Genomic DNA, 21,298 nt, shown 5'->3' on the forward strand with positions numbered 1-21,298 from the left:
ATCTTCATTGAACTCTGTGGACGGTTACTAGTCAAGAAGGCTTTGTTGATTCAGTTTCATTTTTATTAAAACAGTTGCATTCCACTTCAATCATCCGGATCCCAGTAATCAACGTCACTTGACAGATGATTTTCAATAAATCTTAGTATTAAACAATCTCTGATACGTGACTATCCATAATATCATATATCAGAAGCTATAACAAACATAACCTAAATAATATAAACAAGTGTTAGAAAAGTTTTAATTAGGGATGATGAAATAAACAAGAAACCTTTTAATTAACGATGATGAAATAAAAAATGAACATAAATAATTTTAAAAGAAACAATTATTGAAAGTACAATTTTCAAATTTGAATGTTTTAGTGGTTGGTGGTTCAGTTGATGTCATATTGGACGTGTGCGTAAAAGAAGTGAACTCGTTGATGTACAGTTACCCTGAAAAAGAATGAGACGATTCTTGGTCGTCGGAAGTTAAAGTTCTACAGCGCGGTTCACTCGATATCGACGTAGGGATACATAACATGACAGATAGTACAAGAATTGTTACAAGGACCACAACAAGGACAAGGACCAGAATAAGGATCACGAAGAAGACTGCCATTTAAGGCCAGGATTTCACAACATAGCTCGAGTCCCAAAATATCATTGCTTCACTGTACCGAATGGCAAATGCCTGCTAAGGGATCTACATTCTGGACTGCTGCTATCACTGTCTTGTCTCGGTAGCTCATATAGTAGCGTGCCGGTTCCATTGTATAACCGAAACGTCTCGTGTTCGATCCCAGGTAAAACTTTTTTTTTTATTGAGGTGTAATTAATTTGTTCAGAGTTCCTCGACTGTCTAATTTGTCGAAAAATATGGAATAATTTATGCCCAATTTCTGGGTCTTACAAGTGGGCTGAACCTCGTCAAAAAAAAATAAATCTTACTTGGAAGTTAAAAGTATTCTTCCTCAAACAAAAATCATAAGAAACAAAAAGAGACCTTTTAACTTAAAATCTTGTCCACATGCCATCAGCTTCTATTACAGCTCTAAGTCGATCCGGCATGGATGTCACGAGATTGTGGAATAAGTTCTGATCCCCGGCGAGATCTTCCCAGGTGTCAACAACTTGATCCCACAATTCGTCTCGATTTCGAGGGCGTCGGTGGGCATAGGTGGCTGTCCTTCTCTTTTTCAATTCCGCCCATAAATTTTCGATGACATTCAAATCAGGTGACTTCGGAGGCCAATTAATGATTTCGATCTCGGGTCTCCTTTGAAACCATCTTTGAATGCTTGCAGCATAGTGCACGGGATGGTTATCCTGCTGGAACAGCAATGTTCCTTCGGGAAAACGTTCTCGGGCGGAGGGAAGGAATATATTTTCCAGAATGTGCTCGTAAGTTTCCGCATTAAACCGGCCATCGATGCGTTCTATAACGCCAGGTCCATCGTAAGACATCCACCCCCAACACGATATGCTAAAGCGCCCCGATCTTTCACGTCGGTGCACATAGCGCTGATCATGTCGGAGACCATCCTCACGATAGACACGGACAGGACCTTCGTAATCACTCGAGATGGTTGTTTCGTCGGAGAAAATTACATTTCTCCAATCGAAATCCACTCGATTGGTAGCGAAGGCAAGACGGTCGACAGCTTGTGCTTCCCCCAATATTTCCATTTGCGCAGCCCTCCGGCTCCTAATACCGCGGTTCCTCAACCTGCTGATCACAGTCTGTGAAGAGCCGGGAAAGTTAGATGCTGCTCTTATTTCGTTAGCAGTCAGAAAGGGGTCCTGTCGAACTGTCTCGAATAAGAGAGCATCCTCTTCCAATGAAGAAATCCGCGGACGCCCAGGAATAGGGCGATTTTCGACCTCCCCAAAATTTTGGTAACGATGAACCCATCTCGCGGCTGTACTTCCAGGAACACCGACCAAACGGCCAGCAGATCTAGCCCCATATCCAGCCTCAACTAGAGCTATAACTCGCTGTCTCATGTCACGTCGGTTCGCCATTACGATGAGAAATGAGAGATGACGATAATACTTTAGTGTAGACAATGACTATTTAACATGATATAGAATTATTGAAATAAGAGGCATCTTGCATAGTAAGAGTTAATAAATCAACCCTAAATTAAATATCTAAATAACAGGATATAACAGGAAGTCCAATTGTTGCGAAACTAATCAAATTAAATCTAATTACATTAAATAAACAAACCCCAAGTTATGACACCACATTGCTACAGCTAAATTGTATGTTATTAACATAAGCATTGAATAGGTCCGTGGTTGTGCGTTGGACGACAAAACCAAACATCGAAAGTTCGAATCTTGGCGAGGAATGTAACTTCTTGCTTTTTATAATGTAAATCAGACTTATAACTACAATCATTCATATTTCTTACATTATTTATTAATATTTATAACCAACATTGAATTTGTAAAGAAAAGACTTTAGAAATCTCATATGGAATTTGTGATCTGTAGTGACATAAACATAGATTATCTCTCGGAACTTTTCCGTAAAAGGAAATTAAATTCACTCCTTGAAACTGGAAACCTTATTCGTAGGGTCATTTTCCCATAGCATACAAGCTGAAGTAACACAGCCATTGATAAACGTTTTGTACACAGAATTAGACTGAATTCCTATTCGACAGAACCTATAATCAATGGCTTGTCTGACCATGATAAACAAATCCTATGTGTTTCCAATGTCACTGAACAATTTCAAAATATTAATTTAAAAACTAAGAAAGGATCGTAATTGCTGTATCTAGTGATTATTTACATTTATGTCTACAAAATGAATCTTGGAAAAACATATATGATACTGGTACTACTGATATTAAGAGTGAATATATTGAATTTTTCACTTAATTTCATAATCACTTCAGTGGATGTTCTCCACTCAATGTTGTGAAAAAATTCAAAAGTTAAAACATGTAGATAACGCAGGGACTTCAAAATCTCATGTATTAAAAAGAAGAATCTATATGTAATGAGTTGCAATGTAATGATCTTCATGTTCTTAAATACTGCAAGAAGTACAGTGTAATTTATAAAAAATTATGAAAGAGGGAAATAGAATATATTTGAGTAGAAAAGTACAAAATTCAGATAATGCAATGAAACCTATTCGTAATATTATTAAATTTAAACTTGTAGATATCCTAAGAAAGAAAATATTTTTTCATTAAAACCAATGATTATAAAGTAGAGGATCCCAAATCTATTGCAAATTCTTTTAACGTATTATAGTATATAGTACAGAAATATTATTGACAACTTAAACATTATAGATTTTGCAAAAGATACTGCAATTGGTTACTTAACAGATGTATTTAATAATAATTATTAATATATGTAATTAGTCAATAACTGCAACAGTGCTTATACATTCAATCATAACATGAATAAAATTGAATGCAAACACGTAGATAAAATAGTTAAAATTAACTGCAGGGGTGAGAATGAAATAATCCAAAGCCATACTTTTAACAAAAATTGTTTTTTGCGAGTGCATTTCTTACACATATGGGAAAGCTATTAATAAATTATTGTAATAGTTACTCAACAAATGACATAGCCTAAGGACTCTAAACCTTTATAAAAGTTTGTCTATTATTATATTTTTTTTTTAATTTAATTTTAATTGTTAGTTTTTAATATATATGCATTTACATTGTATATATGTGTGTGTATAAATGCATTCATTAGATTAACGTTTATAATATTATAACTTGTAATTTTGTATTGTTTGCGATCATTAACACTTAATCTCAGGACTTTGTAAAACTATATTTCAACGTGACTTAGCTATTTCAACGTTATTTAGACAAAAAAATTGTTGTGTAGACTAAGAATCGAACTCGCACTCTTCTACACAACACGCAGAAGTCTTACCGTCTGAGCTATGGAAACGACATGAAAGCTTTCCTTTCTGTGCGAAGTGTCGATCTAGTCATGAAGGTCCATTGTCGATTTAACTACACGATTTATGTATATATTTATCTTTTATTTACGTAATATTATCATATTTTTTGCAGTTTTTTAATTGAATTTCGGAACGATGCTAGTAACAAACCAAATAGCCTGAATTTAAGTAACTCAATATTCGTTATCTTGTGTATCGGTGCTCTGGTCTCCGATCATGCGCAGTGTCTTACATCTGAGACTTAGGAATATTCAATCGTCTCATCCTTTTCCAGGGAAACTGTACATGGTGTATCCCTCAACTTATTCAGGATTTCCGAATGGTGCTCTTCATATATGACTAGTGATCTTTATTAATTCTTGTTCTTGAATGTCAATGCGAATCATATTTGAAAGTGCTGTGCATCGACTGGAGTGGTTTGTAATTTTCTGTTTTTTGACATCCAGACCAGTGCAGTTTGAAATGTTGGCAAACAAAGAAACAAATGCTAGTGTGGTGATAAAAATAAACATGCTAGGGAGGCGATAAAATTAAACAAATGCTAGGGACGCGATAAAATTGTGCGATAAGCAGCCATGATTGGTTGAAATACGTCCTTTCGTACCGTTTTATTGGTCAAAAGTAGTGTGACGTAGTAAAAGTGTAATAGTCACACATAATTTTGACGTATAATGGGTAAACCTTTAATCCGCACTGCTATTCCTGCCATGACAACCCCCCTCATCTTCTAACTATGTCTTCATATGTCACTTGCTGACCAGCAGTCGTGATAGCAGGTTGTATCTGCTGAGCTAAGTTATTGTATGATATTTGAAACTTACGTCAGATTTACGTAAAAATTGTTAATTTATAGTTTATTTAACGACTGCAGAGGTTATATCAGCGTCGCCGGTGTGTCGGACATTTGTCCCGCAGGAGTTTTTTTACATGCCAGTAAATCTACTGACATGAGCCTGCCGCATGTAAGCACACTTAAATGCCATCGACTTGGGCCGGGATCGAATCCACAACCTCGAGCATAGAAGGCCAGGGCGATCAGATTTATGCATCAGTAGTAGTTAGTAATAGAAGTATTTCTATCATTGCTGTTTATTATTTTCTTATGGGTGAGAATACAAGGAGAACAAGGTGAATACAAGGAGAAGAAGTGTAAGACAAAAATAACAAAGGGAATACGAGTAGAAAATGGTAATACAATGACAACATGAAGATACAAGTGAAAGGCAAGGAAAACAGGGGAGACACAAGAAGAACAAGGAGAATACAAGGAAAACAAGGTGAATACAAGAACAATGGGAGTAGAGGAACATTGGTATACAAGGAGAATAAGGGGAACATAAGAAACATAGATGGAAGGAAGGAAAACAAGGGGGACACAAGAAAAAGAAGGGAAACGCAGGAGAACAAAGGAAATACAAGGAGAAAAAGGGTAATGCAAAGAGAATATGGGGATATAAGTGAAAGGCAAGGCATATACAAGAGGAACACAAAGAGAACAAGGGTAATACAAGGAAAACAAGGTGAATACAAGAACAATTGGAATACAAGAAAAACAAGGGTGTACAAGGAAAACAAGGCAGACACAAGGAAAAGATGGGAACACAAGGAAAACAAGGGAAACGCAAGGATAACAAACGAAACACAAGGAGAAGAAGGAAAATACAAGGAGAATAAGTGGAATAAGGGGAACGAGTGGAACAGTAGTAAGACAAGGGAAATATAAAGGGAAACAAAAGGGAAGATAATAATTAGAACAAGGAAACACATGGAGAGAACAAGGGGAAGACAAGGAGAACAAGGGCAAGACAATGGAAACAGAGATGAGATAAGGAGAACAAAGACAAGACAATGGAAACAGAGATGAGATAAGGAGAACAAAGACAAGACAAGGGAAACAGAGGTGAGATAAGGAGAACAAGGGCAAGACAATGGAAACAGAGATGAGATAAGGAGAACAAAGACAAGACAAGGGAAACAGAGGTGAGATAAGGAGAACAAGGGCAAGACAAGGGAAACAGAGGTGAGATAAGGAGAACAAAGACAAGACAAGGGAAACAGAGGTGAGATAAGGAGAACAAAGACAAGACAAGGGAAACAGGGGTGAGATAAGGAGAACAAAGACAAGACAAGGGAAAAAGAGGTGAGATAAGGAGAACAAAGACAAGACAAGGGAAACAGAGGTGAGATAAGGAGAACAAAGACAAGACAAGGGAAACAGAGGTGAGATAAAGAGAACAAAGACAAGACAAGGGAAACAGGGGTGAGATAAGGAGAACAAAGACAAGACAAGGGAAACAGGGGTGAGATAAGGAGAATAAAGACAAGACAAGGAAAACAGAGGTGAGATAAGGAGAACAAAGACAAGAGAAGGGAAACAGGGGTGAGATAAGGAGAACAAAGACAAGACAAGGGAAACAGGGGTGAGATAAGTAGAAAAAAGACAAGACAAGGGAAACAGGGGTGAGATAAGGAGAACAAAGACAAGACAAGGGAAACAGAGGTGAAATAAGGAGAAGAAAGACAAGACAAGGGAAACAGAGGTGAGATAAGGAGAACAAAGACAAGACAAGGGAAACAGGGGTGAGATAAGGAGAACAAAGACAAGACAAGGGAAACAGGGTGAGATAAGGAGAACAAAGACAAGACAAGGGAAACAGATGTGACATAAGGAGAACAAAGACAAGACAAGGGAAACAGAGGTGAGATAAGGAGAACAAAGACAAGACAAGGGAAACAGAGCTGAGATAAGGAGAACAAAGACAAGACAAGGGAAACAGGGGTGAGATAAGGAGAACAAAGACAAGACAAGGGAAACAGGTGTGAGATAAGGAGAACAAAGACAAGACAAGGGAAACAGGGGTGAGATAAGGATAACAAAGACGAGACAAGGGAAACAGGGGTGAGATAAGGAGAACAAAGACAAGACAAGGGAAACAGGGATGAGATAAGGAGAACAAAGACAAGACAAGGGAAACAGGGGTGAGATAAGGAGAACAAAGACAAGACAAGGGAAACAGGGGTGAGATAAGGAGAACAAAGACAAGACAAGGGAAACAAAGGTGAGATAAGGAGAACAAAGACAAGACAAGGGAAACAGAGGTGAGATAAGTAGAACAAAGACAAGACAAGGGAAACAGGGGTGAGATAAGGAGAACAAAGGCAAGACAAGGGAAACAGGGGTGAGATAAGGAGAACAAAGACAAGACAAGGGAAACAGGGATGAGATAAGGAGAACAAAGACAAGACAAGGTAAACAGAGGTGAGATAAGGAGAACAAAGACAAGACAAGGGAAACAGAGGTCAGATAAGGAGAACAAAGACAAGACAAGGGAAACAGGGGTGAGATAAGGAGAACAAAGGCAAGACAAGGGAAACAGAGGTGAGATAAGGAGAACAAAGACAAGACAAGGGAAACAGGGATGAGATAAGGAGAACAAAGACAAGACAAGGAAAACAGAGGTGAGATAAGGAGAACAAAGACAAGACAAGGGAACCAGAGGTGAGATAAGGAGGACAAAGATAAGACAAGGGAAACAGAGGTGAGATAAGGAGAACAAAGACAAGACAAGGGAAACAGAGATGAGATAAGGAGAACAAAGACAAGACAAGGGAAACAGGGGTGAGATAAGGAGAACAAAGGCAAGACAAGGGAAACAGAGGTGAGATAAGGAGAACAAAGACAAGACAAGGGAAACAGGGGTGAGATAAGGAGAACAAAGACAAGACCAGGGAAACAGAGGTGAGATAAGGAGAACAAAGACAAGACAAGGGAAACAGAGGTGAGATAAGGAGAACAAAGACAAGACAAGGGAAATAGGGGTGAGATAAGAAGAACAAAGACAAGACAAGGGAAACAGAGGTGAGATAAGGAGAACAAAGAGAAGACAAGGGAAACAGGGGTGAGATAAGGAGAACAAAGACAAGACAAGGGAAACAGAGGTGAGATAAGGAGAACAAAGACAAGACAAGGGAAGCAGAGGTGAGATAAGGAGAACAAAGACAAGACAAGGGAAACAGAGGTCAGATAAGGAGAACAAAGACAAGACAAGGGAAACAGAGGTGAGATAAGGAGAACAAAGAGAAGACAAGGGAAACAGAGGTGAGATAAGGAGAACAAAGACAAGACAAGGGAAACAGGGGTGAGATAAGGAGAACAAAGTTAAGACAATGGAAGCAGGGGTGAAATAAGGAGAACAAAGGCAAGACAATGGAAACAGGGATGAGATAAGGAGAACAAAGTTAAGACAAGGGAAACAGGGTGAGATAAGGAGAACAAAGTTAAGACAATGGAAGCAGGGATGAGATAAGGAGAACAAAGTTAAGACAAGGGAAACAGGGATGAGATAAGGAGAACAAAGTTAAGACAATGGAAACAGGGATGAGATAAGGAGAACAAAGTTAAGACAAGGGAAACAGGGTGAGATAAGGAGAACAAAGGCAATATAATTGTACAAGTATTGAAATGTAAAGAAATAACAAGTGTAGGATTCTTACTCCCTTCAGTATTTTATTTTATATAACACTAGGATGTTACATTATGAGTGTGGCAAGATCCTGAAACTGATCACGTATTCTCGACATGTGGTGACTGTGGTGCCTAACCTAAGACGGCTCCCGCAAGACACTGGGCCTCGGTCTGCACGATGGTCTGGAGTTGAGAGACGACCGACTGAATTATTGGTGGTATCTTACTCTGGGCGTCGGCTAGGACAGTCTGTATGAGGGTCTTACCAGACTCTATCTCCTGCTGCACTTCGGTGCTGATTTCGCTGACAGTCGGTGTCAAAGAATCGACGAGATTCTTCTCGCATGCAAGCTTGCCGAAGAGGTCGAAAATGCTGCCCTGTGCCAGGCATGCCTGCGAGCCACTCGTCAAGTTGGCGAACACTTCTTCGATCTTATTCTTAGTCTTGTTCACCTTTCCGACCCAGGGCAAAATCTTGATACCCTCAAAAACTACAAAACTTTTGAGCTGGCTTTCTGTGAACAAAATAATTGTAACAGATATAATGCATTCCTTGTTTATTTTTTTATTCTGTCAAAGTTAACATACTATAGTCCAAAGGATGTTATTAAGTAGTATTGTTTTCACGAAACAATAAATAAATAATTAGATAAAGATAGATATATAGATAGACAGACAGACAGACAGACAGACAGACAGATAGATAGATAGATAGATAGATAGATAGATAGATAGATAGATAGATAGATAGATAGATAGATAGATAGATAGATAGATAGATAGATAGATAGATAGATAGATAGATAGATAGATAGATAGATAGATAGATAGATAGATAGATAGATAGATAGATAGATAGATAGATAGATAGATAGATAGATAGATAGATAGATAGGTAGATAGTTAGGTAGATATATAGATAGGTAGGTATATATATAGATAGATAGGTAGGTAGATATATAGATAGATAGGTAGGTAGATCAATAGATAGATAGGTAGGTAGATCAATAGATAGATAGGTAGGTAGATCAATAGATAGATAGGTAGGTAGATCAATAGATAGGTAGGTAGATCAATAGATAGATAGATGAATAGATAAAATATATCAATAGATCAATAAATAGATAATAGATCAATAAATAGATAATAGATCAATAAATAGATAAATAGATCAATGAATAAATTAAATAACTATATATATTACTTATGGCTTTATATATATATATATATATATATATATATATATATATATATATATATATATATTACTTATGGCTTTTAAGGAACCCGGAGGTCCAATACCGCCCTCACATAAGCCCGTCATCGGTCCCTATCCTGAACAAGATTAATCCAGTCTCTATCATCATATCCCACCTCCCTCAAATCCATTTTAATATTATCCTCCCATCTGCGTCTCGGCCTCCCAACTAACACTCTATATGCATTTCTGGATTCGCCCAAACGTGCTACATGTCCTGCCCATCTCAAACATCTGGATTCAATGTTCCTAATTATGTCAGATGAAGAATACAATGCCAACAGTTGTGCGTTATGTAACTTTCTCCTAAATAAATAAATAAATAAATAAATAATAATAATAATAATAATAATAATAATAATAATAATAATAATAAACTATCTATTATAGTAGTTTCTACAGTCCTGTAGTTTGTCGACCTAAGTACACTATCTACCAAAAAGTAATTGGGTACTCTTTTTGCCCTTCTAGAATCTCGTGGTACCACCTCTTGTTGCTATAACAACAGCCACCCTGTCAGGCCTGCTCTCCACTAGTTTGTGTAGGATATCCATCGGAATGCGTCGCCATTCCTCTTGCAAAAAGTTCTAAATGAAAATATTTTTTGAAAAGTGAGAAAAGAATACAAACTTTGTTGTGTTCTGTTCAGAATAGAAATTTTCATAATCAAAAGTTGGTAAGAGGTAAACTTTTTTATTTTTTCACTCAGAGCTAGAGGAATGTTGAGAAAGAATGGAAATTACTTTTAAAAACGATTGCTATTCAAAACCTTTACTGGTTTCCGAGTAACGACGAGTTGAACAAACGAGCGTTTTCGCTTGGCGTAGTACTCACGGAGAATTTTTTTCTACATCTTGATTACACAACTTTTAACACTGTAGCACTTCGGAATATGTATGATAAGAACTTTCTTGTGTTAAATTTTAACGTACCTTGTTAACATGTTTCGACCTATTTTGGGTCATCTTCGGAACTGGTCGTTGTTGGTCTTGGCGCCTCTTATTTCCTGTGAGGGTGCGTTCGTTGTGTAGAGTCAAAGAGTGTATGTGTTTTGAAATTGAGTTGTGTGTTGAGAAAATCTTTGGGGTGTGTTTTCGTGTGTCTGTATATTTCATGTTGTTCTAGTGTGTTGAGTTTCTGACTTTTTGGTTGGATGTACAGTACTTCCATGTCTGTGTTGATGTCTCTGCAGGTGTGGTTGGCATTTGTGATGTGTTCTGTATATGTGGAGATGTTTTGTAATTTTGTTATGGCTGTGATGTGTTCTTTGTAACGTGTTTGAAATGATCTGCCTGTCTGTCCTATGTAGAAGTTGTTGCAGGTGTTACATTTGAGTTTGCATACGCCTGTGCGGTTGTATTTGTTTGTTTGTTTGTGTGTTGAGATGTTTTTGTAGAGTGTTATTTCTTCTGTATGCGATGTTGTAATTTAATTTCTTGAATGAGGTTGCAATTTTATGAGTGTTTTTTTTCCGTATGTTAGTGTGATGTATTTTTTGTGTTCTTGTGTTTGTGTTGTATTCTTCTGTTTTTTGTGGTTTTGTTTTGTCTTATGTTGGGGTTTTATCCGTTTTCTTGTGCTATGTATTTGATTGTGTTTAGTTCTTCGTTGTAATCCTGTTGGTTCATTGGAATGTTGAGTAGACTTTGTACCATACAACGACCAGTTCTGAAGATGACCCAAAATAGGTCGAAACATGTTAACAAGGTACGTTAAAATTTAATACAAGAAAGTTCTTATCATACATATTTGTTTCCGTTGGAATCTGAACTAAAAATTCTTCCCTGAGCCACATTTCAATACAAATATCTCCTGCAAAATCTATAATCAAAATTATTAATAACTAGACTTCGTTGAATTGCCACACGCAGCATGCAATCAGGTTGCCGATGTACGGTAGTATAGAGGAGGTGAGCGACCGACCGGTCTCAGTATAAGCAGTTCATGTTAAGAGTTGTGACCGGTCCAAATAGATAGAGCAGCTACAGCTAATGTATACCTATGTAAGCACTTGTTTTTGCATTACTGTGGTTGGAATAGTCAAAGCTTAACATTTGTTCAGTGCAGACAATAATTCAATCAAACATACTACAATGAGAATGTTGCTGTTCCAAACAATTGCCCCTGGAATACCCTTACCCCCACAGCCAGTCTTGACTCTTTGGAAAACGTGGTTGGATGCTGTTAATTATTATGCAGAATATTACAGCAAAATAATGGAGGTAATTTATGCATTGGATAGCACAGACAGTTCCGCTGTTGCAGCTGTGAAATCATTGCCTTCTGAACAGCTATTGGAAGATATTCTGTTCATTGATTCTCATTTTAAAATCCTGCCCAAAAGCATCACCCTGTTAGAATCGTCTAAACTGCAACTCTCAAAAGCCCTTAATATAGTGTATAAAGTATCACAAACCCTTGTCCAAAATAACAATTCACTCCTATTCACAACTTCGTATTATAAATGATGTGCTATCAGATCACGCCAAGACGGCTGAAGTTGGTGTACTAAAAATTAGTCACTTTCCGTTCTTCAAATATGCACCTACTACATCGTGTGATGTTGAACGTACAGTTTTCCAATATAAAAACTGTTTGAGTGACCATTGGAGGAGGTTCACTTTGCAGTCGCTCGAAATGTACGTAACTCTTCACTGCAATGTGCATATTCAAGGATGATGTGAGTATATTACGTTAAATTTTAAGAGTTAATATATCTCACTATAAAATAATTGTGTATTTACATGTTTAGACATATCCTACTTCAATGATCATTCATTATACAGTGTGTCCACCATGAACCTGACACATTTCATTTGGCTGCCAAAAATCAATGAATGGAAATAAGTTGGTAACATGCATTGCAATATGTAGAGAAACTGTGGAAATTTCGTTGGCTATTTTTAAAAACCCGCCCGAGAGGTTGTACGTGGCGCTGCGGTAGCTTAAGTCAAAATGGCGACAGCGCAAGAGCGAGCACAACCGATCTGGTGGTATGCTGAAACAAATTCGGTGATTCAAGTGCAACGCAACTTTCGGCGCGTGTTCCAGAGGCACCCACCATCACGGAACACCATTAAGACATGGAAACAGCAACGGGAAGTGTGGTGAAATTGCATGGTGGCGGTAATGTGCGCGCATCAGAGGAGCGTGTAGCAGCAATGAGACAGGCGTATGAACGAAGTCCACGCAATTGAAATTAAATGTGTGGTGCGGATTGATGCACAATTTGATCATCGACCCCTTTCTCTTTGCAGAACAAACAGTTACGCGCAATACCTACCTCGACATGTTGGATCAATTTGTTGTGCCTCAGTTAATGCATTTGCAGTCGAACGTCATCTTTCAACAGGACGGCGCCCCACCATATTGGAGCCTGATCGTTCGAGAATTTCTCGACACACAATTTCCCGGTCGCTGGATTGGGCGTGATGGACCGACAAGATGGCCACCTCGATCACCGGATATTACCCCTCTAGACTTTTTCTTGTGGGGATATGTCAAGAAAAAAGTGTATACAGGCCACAAAATTCGTGATCTTCAACAGCTATGCGGCCGCATAAGAGAATGCCGTCAATTCCGTTACGCCCGAGATGCTTCAGAAGATCTGGCAGGAAATTGAATTTAGGCTAGATGTTCTTCGTGCAACGAGAGGATCTCATGTTGAGGTGTATTGATTTTTTTTAATAAAACTTGGTGAGTTACTCTTGATATTGCATGCATTCGTTTCTTTTTACCCCAAGCAGTATGAATTATACAGCAATTTCAAATGTGTCAGGTTCATGGTGGACAACCTGTATTTCTTGAATGCAGGATACAGGTTTTATTGTAACCGCAGTATACTGCTCAGTGTTTACATCAGAGGCATACTCCATCCGTTGCACGCCCCTTCCTCATACAGTCTATACTGCGTGCTTAGTAAACCTTACGATTCTCGTGGCAATTCTACGAAGTCTATTAATAACCTTTGTACTATTTTAGGTACCTGAAATTGAGTTTCCATTACTCTCGTAATTCAGGAGTTGTGTCATTGCTATATACTTACGTGCTTTGTCCATAACACTGGAGACGTTAGCCTTGGCGTTGTCTAGACATGCCTGGGCCGCTGCGCCTTTGTTCGCCAAGTTGTCGAAATTTGCCTGCAGTTGATTCTGGACTTGCTGTTCCATATCACCTAGCTTAGCGGCAGCGCTGTCAACAGCTGATTGCACAGCGTTCTGTACTTGTCCTGAGATGTCATTAACCTGGTTCGCGATGGCATTGATAGTACTGTTTAACGCTGAGCTGATTAAACCAGCAGATGTCAGCTGCGAAACAAAAACAGGAAGAAAACGAAAACTTAATAATAACGTTCAGGTTAAACTGGTAAGTAGCTCGTTTAATGTCAACGAAATCTTGGATGTAAATCTATTTATACAGGGACATCATTTTATTTTTACTAACATTTCTAATATTAACCTGTCTATACCTCTGGATCAACGGTTGATACACCCTTCCACGACTGTAGTTCGATGATACTGCAGTAATATACAAACAAATCCAGGGGCGGCCCGTCCTTATGTGCTACAGTGCTACAGCACATTGATAATTTTTGCTCAAATAATGTATTTGTAATACCACAGTACTTCATCTGCCATTTGATAATTTCCCGTGGTTATGTTCATAACGCATTATCGAGTGTTTAGTCTTCGCTCTTTGGTGCCTCTGGGGGTTCGTTGTGCTACTCAGAACTCCACATGAGAATGCATACAATTAATGCGCATGTGCGAAGCTGAAATAACTGCTCTGATTGGCTATTTTTACGCGGGAAAGTGCTGTAGTCAGCTTCAGCACAACGTAGCTTGGAGATTACAAAAGTAAAGTGTAACGAAAGAACGCTTATTTGTGGAAGAACTCGGAACTATTTACAATGTATTTGGTAATTCAAGTGTTCGACTGCTGCTGCCATCTACCAGTTTTTTGAGGCTCCTCCTGAATCAGTCAGCAAGCGACGGAAAATGGAATCCGAAAATTGAGGCCAAGGAAGTATGTGACCGTATAATTCAGGAAACGACTCATCGTTTCCATCTTTAAGGTACCTAGACGCAACAAAATTGTTAAACAGCGAATTTTTTGACAAATTTTTGCATAATTTTCCTGAACGCGAACTTGAAGTTGCTGTCAACAGCTATACTATACTGAACAAACGAATGTTAAAGACACAGCTTGGAGTTCTATACGGAAGACTCGACTTCCGAGATATAGATGGAGCTGTTCAATTGTTACAATACATAGCCTCCAACAATTCACAGAATCCATTCTGTGAAGTAACGAAGTTGTTAAATATTTTGGTTACAACACGAATGACCACTGCTGAGCCAGAAATATGTTTTTCTTGGTTTAAACGCATAAAAACATTTTTAAGGAACACTATGTCCCAGGATCGTCTCACTGCTCTTGCAATACTGTCAATAGAAAATAGTATAATGTCCAAGATGGAGGGGTTTAACGTTTAACACCAGGGTAATTGACAAGTTCTGCAGTAGGAAGGAACGTCGTATGAACTTCATATTTCGTCACTAGGCGAGTCTCAAATTAAGATAAATACATATAAGTGTATGCAGTAGCCCGATGTAGAGATTGTAGCACACTCATTATTTTGACCACCAGCCGCTACTGAACAAATCACTTTACTAGGTATAGGAGGGAAGAAAGTAGTTCATCCATTTGTGTAAACCAGGAAATATCACGCTTCTGAGTTTGATAATTTTCATTAGGTTTTAGTTTAATCAAAATACAGTACAGCATTAACAATAAGTGTTTTTACTCACGAACTGAGCTATCCATGCGAACGTATTCATTATGCAGTGTATATTATACTGTCTACAGCACATTAGCGTACAATATAGAGAATGAAGTTAAATTGAAAAATAATCATAATAAGGATATTTAAACACATTTTCAAAATGGTGGGCGTTCATTTCGATACAGGCTTCAGTTCTAATGTGTGTAATTCCAATTACCAGTTTCTTCCTTCGTACTAGTAACTCATGTTGAAATAATTCTATACCTACTCTCAGAGTACCTTACGTACTGTAAATTGAATCTTCACTTCTGCTCGATCCGAAAAGATAAAATTACTCAGACATGCTATCTATTGTCCGTCCAAGTGGTTATATCGCAGGATCATAGAAACGGAGGAAATCACGTGAAAGTTAATTACTTAACGATGCCCTTTTATTTAAGTTATTTTAAACAATTGTATGGGTATAATATTACGTAATGTCCAATTCCTAACAGAAATTAATGTTCTCAGAAAAGAGCTAAGACAGCCCAGCCACTAGCCTTTACAGAGAGGCGAATAGAAGCAGGTGGGGAAAACCGGAATGCGAAGTAGGCAAATGGACGACAGTATCTGTGCGAAAATTATGCAATATTGAAAACTCTTTCGTCACTGGAAAACGCGAACATATTTCAGGAACGTACTGTTTATTATGACCATAAGGCTACTATGACTGTATATGCGGTCTTGGATCTGTGTGGAGGGCTGGTGAACTTCATTAGTAGAAGGGGTGGGAATGAAGTATATTAAAAGACTCAGGTACAATAAAAATTGAAGTAAAAATAAAATGATGTCCCTGTATAACCAGAACTTCAGTAAGAGTGTAACGAGAGATGACGAAGGATTATGGAAACAGCCGGAAGTGTCTGAGGTCAGGAGCATAGACAAGACTAACGGAGGAAATTGAAGAGAGGACACGATAAGAATGAGCGAAGGAACGAAGCGATTACTAGATGTTAGTAATTGTGAAAACAGAACAGATAGAGCTTTTAAGAGGTTATTAAATGGCGAAATGGAGGACAGAATAGTGAGGAGGATGGAATTGTCGAGGAAGAAGAGTGCTAAAAATGAGTGCAAGAAAGGCAGGGGTGGCAAAACTGATACAATAGAAAGGAGAAAGAGAAAAGCAAGTGGTGATGGTAGAGAAGAAGCGACCGATCCGTGCATTACACTTGACCGAAAATCAGTTTCCAATAAAATGTTACGATATTATAACCTCAAATGTTTGCCCATGAATTTTATTTCACCTGCAGAAACTTGTATGTATTTATAATATCTACTTTCACGAGAAAAATATTTGAATGCACTAATGCAGTAGGATCCATTTGTTCGTAAGGAATTGTGTAGAACAATTTCACGCGTGGAAAATAATTTCCATCGTTATTTTAATTTCGTTTTTGAAGTCATATTTCTTGTTTTGCGGTAACTATGTCGAGACATGCTGTCTCATAATGACTATCATGACAAGAAACATTCGTTAAGCTCAATTGAATTATTTGTAAGTTATCATCATTTGTAATAATACTCTACGTAGAGACGAAAATGAGAACTTCTTATAATGTAAACCAACAAATTTCATCTGTAATGTAATGTATAAGGCACTAGAATTTATTGCCGAAAGCTGACCCATTGAATTACAGCTAATCGGGCTGTTACTTGCCCATGTCACTTTTCGGACAGCGCCGTACTGAGTGAAACTTGTTTCCAGGCGGACACCTGTTCTTTTGAACAGTATTTCTGTTCTGTATGTTGTCAGAGAATACCAGAAGGGAGAAAACTAACTATCTAACTAACTAACTAACTAACTAATGATAAATTAAGGCTATGGGTCGGTGAAAATAAGGAAAAAAACCATTAAAATAGAAATTTTGTTTTAACTCTAAAAATTAAAATAATGTTTCAGTTTTCCAAATCTGTGCTTATTTTGGCCCTATGACAATTTAAAGCTCCTCACAACTAATTTAAAGGAACCAGAGCGTAATTGGGCCTGCAGCCCTTTAGACTGACACTCAGCTGTCATTCTGAAGACTTCGTTCTTCATTCTAACTAATTTTAATTTACATTCAATTCACATTTTTTTTTATGTAGGAGAAAATTGTGTGTAATAGACGTGTATAGGAAGAAAGGATATCGATAGTATATATCATACACATGCTTTATTTTGATACTCGTTTTCCCGATTTTCCAATTTTCAACAAACATTCAAAATGCCCTAATGAATGCAGTTTTTCTCCAATCTCAGCGAAATTTTACTCAGAAGCCCACGAAAGCATGTGAAGTAAACTGACAAGTGTGCTTTCTTATACTATTGAAAGTATTCAAATCACCATGTATTGAATTTGTGATAGGTTAAAAAAAAAATAAAAACTTAACAACTAAAAAGTAAATATTTTTTTCTCAAAAAGTAATTGGAAAAATGTGAAAAGCATTTGTCATATTTTACATACGTCTATCAGGGATAAATCAAAAATGCATTTAAGGGAAATTTATGTAAACTTTGAAAATTGGACAATTATAACTCAGTATTAAAAAAATTAATTGTAGGTAAACTAATTGAAGGGTTCAGAGCCATAGTGGGCCAAGCGCCATTTATTAAAAAGGGAGACGGCAAGTGATAAAGTTAAGTGAATACCATAGTTTAATGAAGATTGACATATCATTTAGTTTGAATGTGTATACTTTATATGAAGATTGATATTTCATTTAGTTTGAATGTGTATACTTTATATTACTTGCTTTATGAAGATTGACATATCATTTAGTTTGAATGTGTATACTTTATATTACCTGCTATATGAAGATTGACATACGGTATGATTTAGTTTGAAACTGTATACTTTATATTACTTGCTATATGAAGATTGACATATCATTTAGTTTGAATGTGTATACTTTTTATTACTTGCTATATGAAGATTGACATATCATTTAGTTTGAATATGTATACTTTATGTTATCTGCTATATGAAGATTGACATATCATTTAGTTTGAATGTGTATACTTTATATTACATGCTGTATGAAAATTGACATATCATTTAGTTTGAATGTGTATACTTTATATTACCTGCTATATGAAGATTGACATATCATTTAGTTTGAATGTGTATACATTATATTACTTGCTATACGAAGATAGACATATCATTTAGTTTGAATGTGTATACTTTATATTATCTGCTATATGAAGATTGACATATCATTTAGTTTGAATGTGTATACTTTATATTACCTGCTATATGAAGATTGACATATCATTTAGTTTGAATGTGTACTGTATACTTTATATTACTTGCTATATGAAGATTGACATATCATTTAGTTCGAATGTGTATACTTTATATTGCCTGCTATATGAAGATTGACATATCATTTAGTTTGAATGTGTATACTTTATATTACTTGCTATATGAAGATTGACATATCATTTAGTTTGAATGTGTACTGTATACTTTATATTACTTGCTATATGAAGATTGACATTTCATTTAGTTTGAATGTGTATACTTTATATTATCTGCTATATGAAGATTGAGATATCGGTTAGTTTGAATGTGTATACTTTATATTACCTGCTATATGAAGATTGACATATCATTTAGTTTGAATGTGAATACTTTATATCACTTGCTATATGTTTTCATTGAATTATGGTAATAACTTCATTTTAACCCTAATTTTCTACGGTTTTAGTAAATGGTACTTGGCCCGCTATGGTTCTGAACACTTCAATTGGAATATCTAAATGAAAAATTGTGTATTGCATGTCCACATAGTGCGAAATATGTAGTAAACGTTTCAGATTAATTGGTGTAATAATGTAGAGGTTAGAAATTTCACGGTTTCAAAGCCTTAACAACCCGAACTCTTACCTGCGTGCCGCACAGCACGACGGCGATGTAGAGCACAACTTTGGCGTTCATGTTGAAGGCGTTCTCGGTCCTGGGGTCGAGTGTGCCATCCCTCTGGCGAGACGAATTTTTATACCAGAAGTGTCAAGTACAAATCTGACGCAAAACATCCACATGCTCTGCCTAAAATTTGTTCAGCAGTTTCGCACACATGGTCCAACCTTCGATTTGTGCACTACCTTCGCTGTGACGAAAATAGTAATAATTAACGTTTTGCTATTTGCTGCCCTTGATAAAAGTGTATCTGGGAGATTTTTTCAGATGAAAGGAGACAAACAAAAAAATGACAAACGAGAGAAAAAAAAATTAAAGGCACGTTGCATTCCGAAGGTCGATTCGGATGTTTGGTTACATAATCTCTAAAGTAATGGATTGTTTGCATTGGTCCTGATTGGACCTTCGTACGGAAGGTACAGTAGAGTTCCAATTTTTTTTGTGTGAACTGGTAAATCATACGACGGAAATTGCGGATAAAATATAAATAAAAGCAAATAAATAATTCCCTTTAATGTGATGTGTATTTTTGTCGGACTCCTAACATATTTGCCTCACCATCCCATCGCACCTCCTCATACTCATCCTCTTTCACAATAGCCCTGCCAAGACTCTGGAATTCGTTACCTGCTAGCATCAGGGACTGTCGAAATAAAATTCAATTCAAACGCAAACTTACTAGGCACTTGGTCAGTAATTGAGACTCGTTCAGACATGGTTTCTTGTAAATAGTTCTTTTAATCTACCACAAAATATCTCAATATCCGGTAATTTCATCACTATAGAATTTTGTTATTGTAGGTTTAATTTGTAATTTAGTAAATACAAAAATATTCTTTGTTCTTAACTTCTATGATAAAATGTCTAGCTTTCATTAATCAGGTATTCTTGTCGTACTTTAATTTTTATTGTAATTGTAATTGTAAATTTAATATTAATTGTAATCTTATTGTTCATGTTATAGTTGTAATCCCCTCGTAGAGGGGCAGAGAAGGCCTGACGGCCTTATCTCTACCAGGTTAAATAAATAAATCTAATCTAATCTAATCTAACTTTATTGTTTGCTTAATATAAGGTGAGAAAATATTTTCATATATAAAAGCTAGTTATTTTTCATTAAACGAATTATTATAAACCAAAGTTTAGTTGACAAAGTTTTGAAAAAAAATAGCTTTGTTAATAATTTTAAAATTACAGGAAAATTGAGCATAAATATAGCGAATAGAAGCATTTGAAATGTGGATATGGAGAAGAATGAAACTTGTGAAGTGGACAGACTGATTAAGAAATGAAGCTGTGCTTGAAAGAGTGGATGAAGAAAGAATGATGCTGAAACTGATCAGGAAGAGGAAAAGAAATTGGTTGGATAAGTGGGTGAGAGGAAACTGCCTACTGAAGGATGCACTGGAAGAAATGGTGAACGGGAGAAGAGTTCGGGGCAGGAGAAGATATCATATGAGGAGATACAGAAGAAGGCAGAAAATAGGAATGATTGAAAAATGCTACGTTTGTAGTGAAAAAACCTGAATATATATATGTTACTGTAAATATACGAAGACCGGTAAATCTTAGAATTTACCGGTATAACGTAACATTTACCATTATAGTGCGGTAAAACCCCGAAATATCTTATTAGATGTATATATTTTGAACTTTTACGAAGAGATGTTGGTAAATCTCAGGACTTACCGATTAGCTGTGGTAAAATCGTATTAAAGAAGTAAAAAGAATCTTTACTAAGATTTGCCATTCTTCGCACTTCTACATATCTATTTCCAATTCATCTTTTATTGTTGTTTTAGGATCTATTTAAAAACATAAATAAAAATCACCTCAGCAATGACTGAAATAATTTGCATTTATTTTTAATTTAAGTTATTTAAATATTCATACGTTCTAACGTCAGTATAATA

The 21,298-nt window shown here is 36.7% G+C and overlaps 1 protein-coding gene across 1 annotated transcript; it reads right to left on the reverse strand.

Moving 5' to 3' along the window:
- Window positions 1-8,418: 8,418 nt before the first annotated feature.
- On the reverse strand, window positions 8,419-19,472 carry LOC138713794 (uncharacterized). Its single transcript, XM_069846219.1, has 3 exons — window positions 19,353-19,472; window positions 13,705-13,966; window positions 8,419-8,916 (listed from the first exon to the last, which is right to left on the reverse strand). The coding sequence occupies exons 1-3, from the start codon at window positions 19,401-19,403 to the stop codon at window positions 8,534-8,536; spliced, it is 696 nt and encodes a 231-aa protein (XP_069702320.1). The 5' UTR covers window positions 19,404-19,472; the 3' UTR covers window positions 8,419-8,533.
- Window positions 19,473-21,298: the final 1,826 nt, after the last annotated feature.

Source organism: Periplaneta americana, chromosome 14 (genome assembly GCF_040183065.1).
Source record: "Periplaneta americana isolate PAMFEO1 chromosome 14, P.americana_PAMFEO1_priV1, whole genome shotgun sequence".
NCBI lineage: Eukaryota > Metazoa > Arthropoda > Insecta > Blattodea > Blattidae > Periplaneta > Periplaneta americana.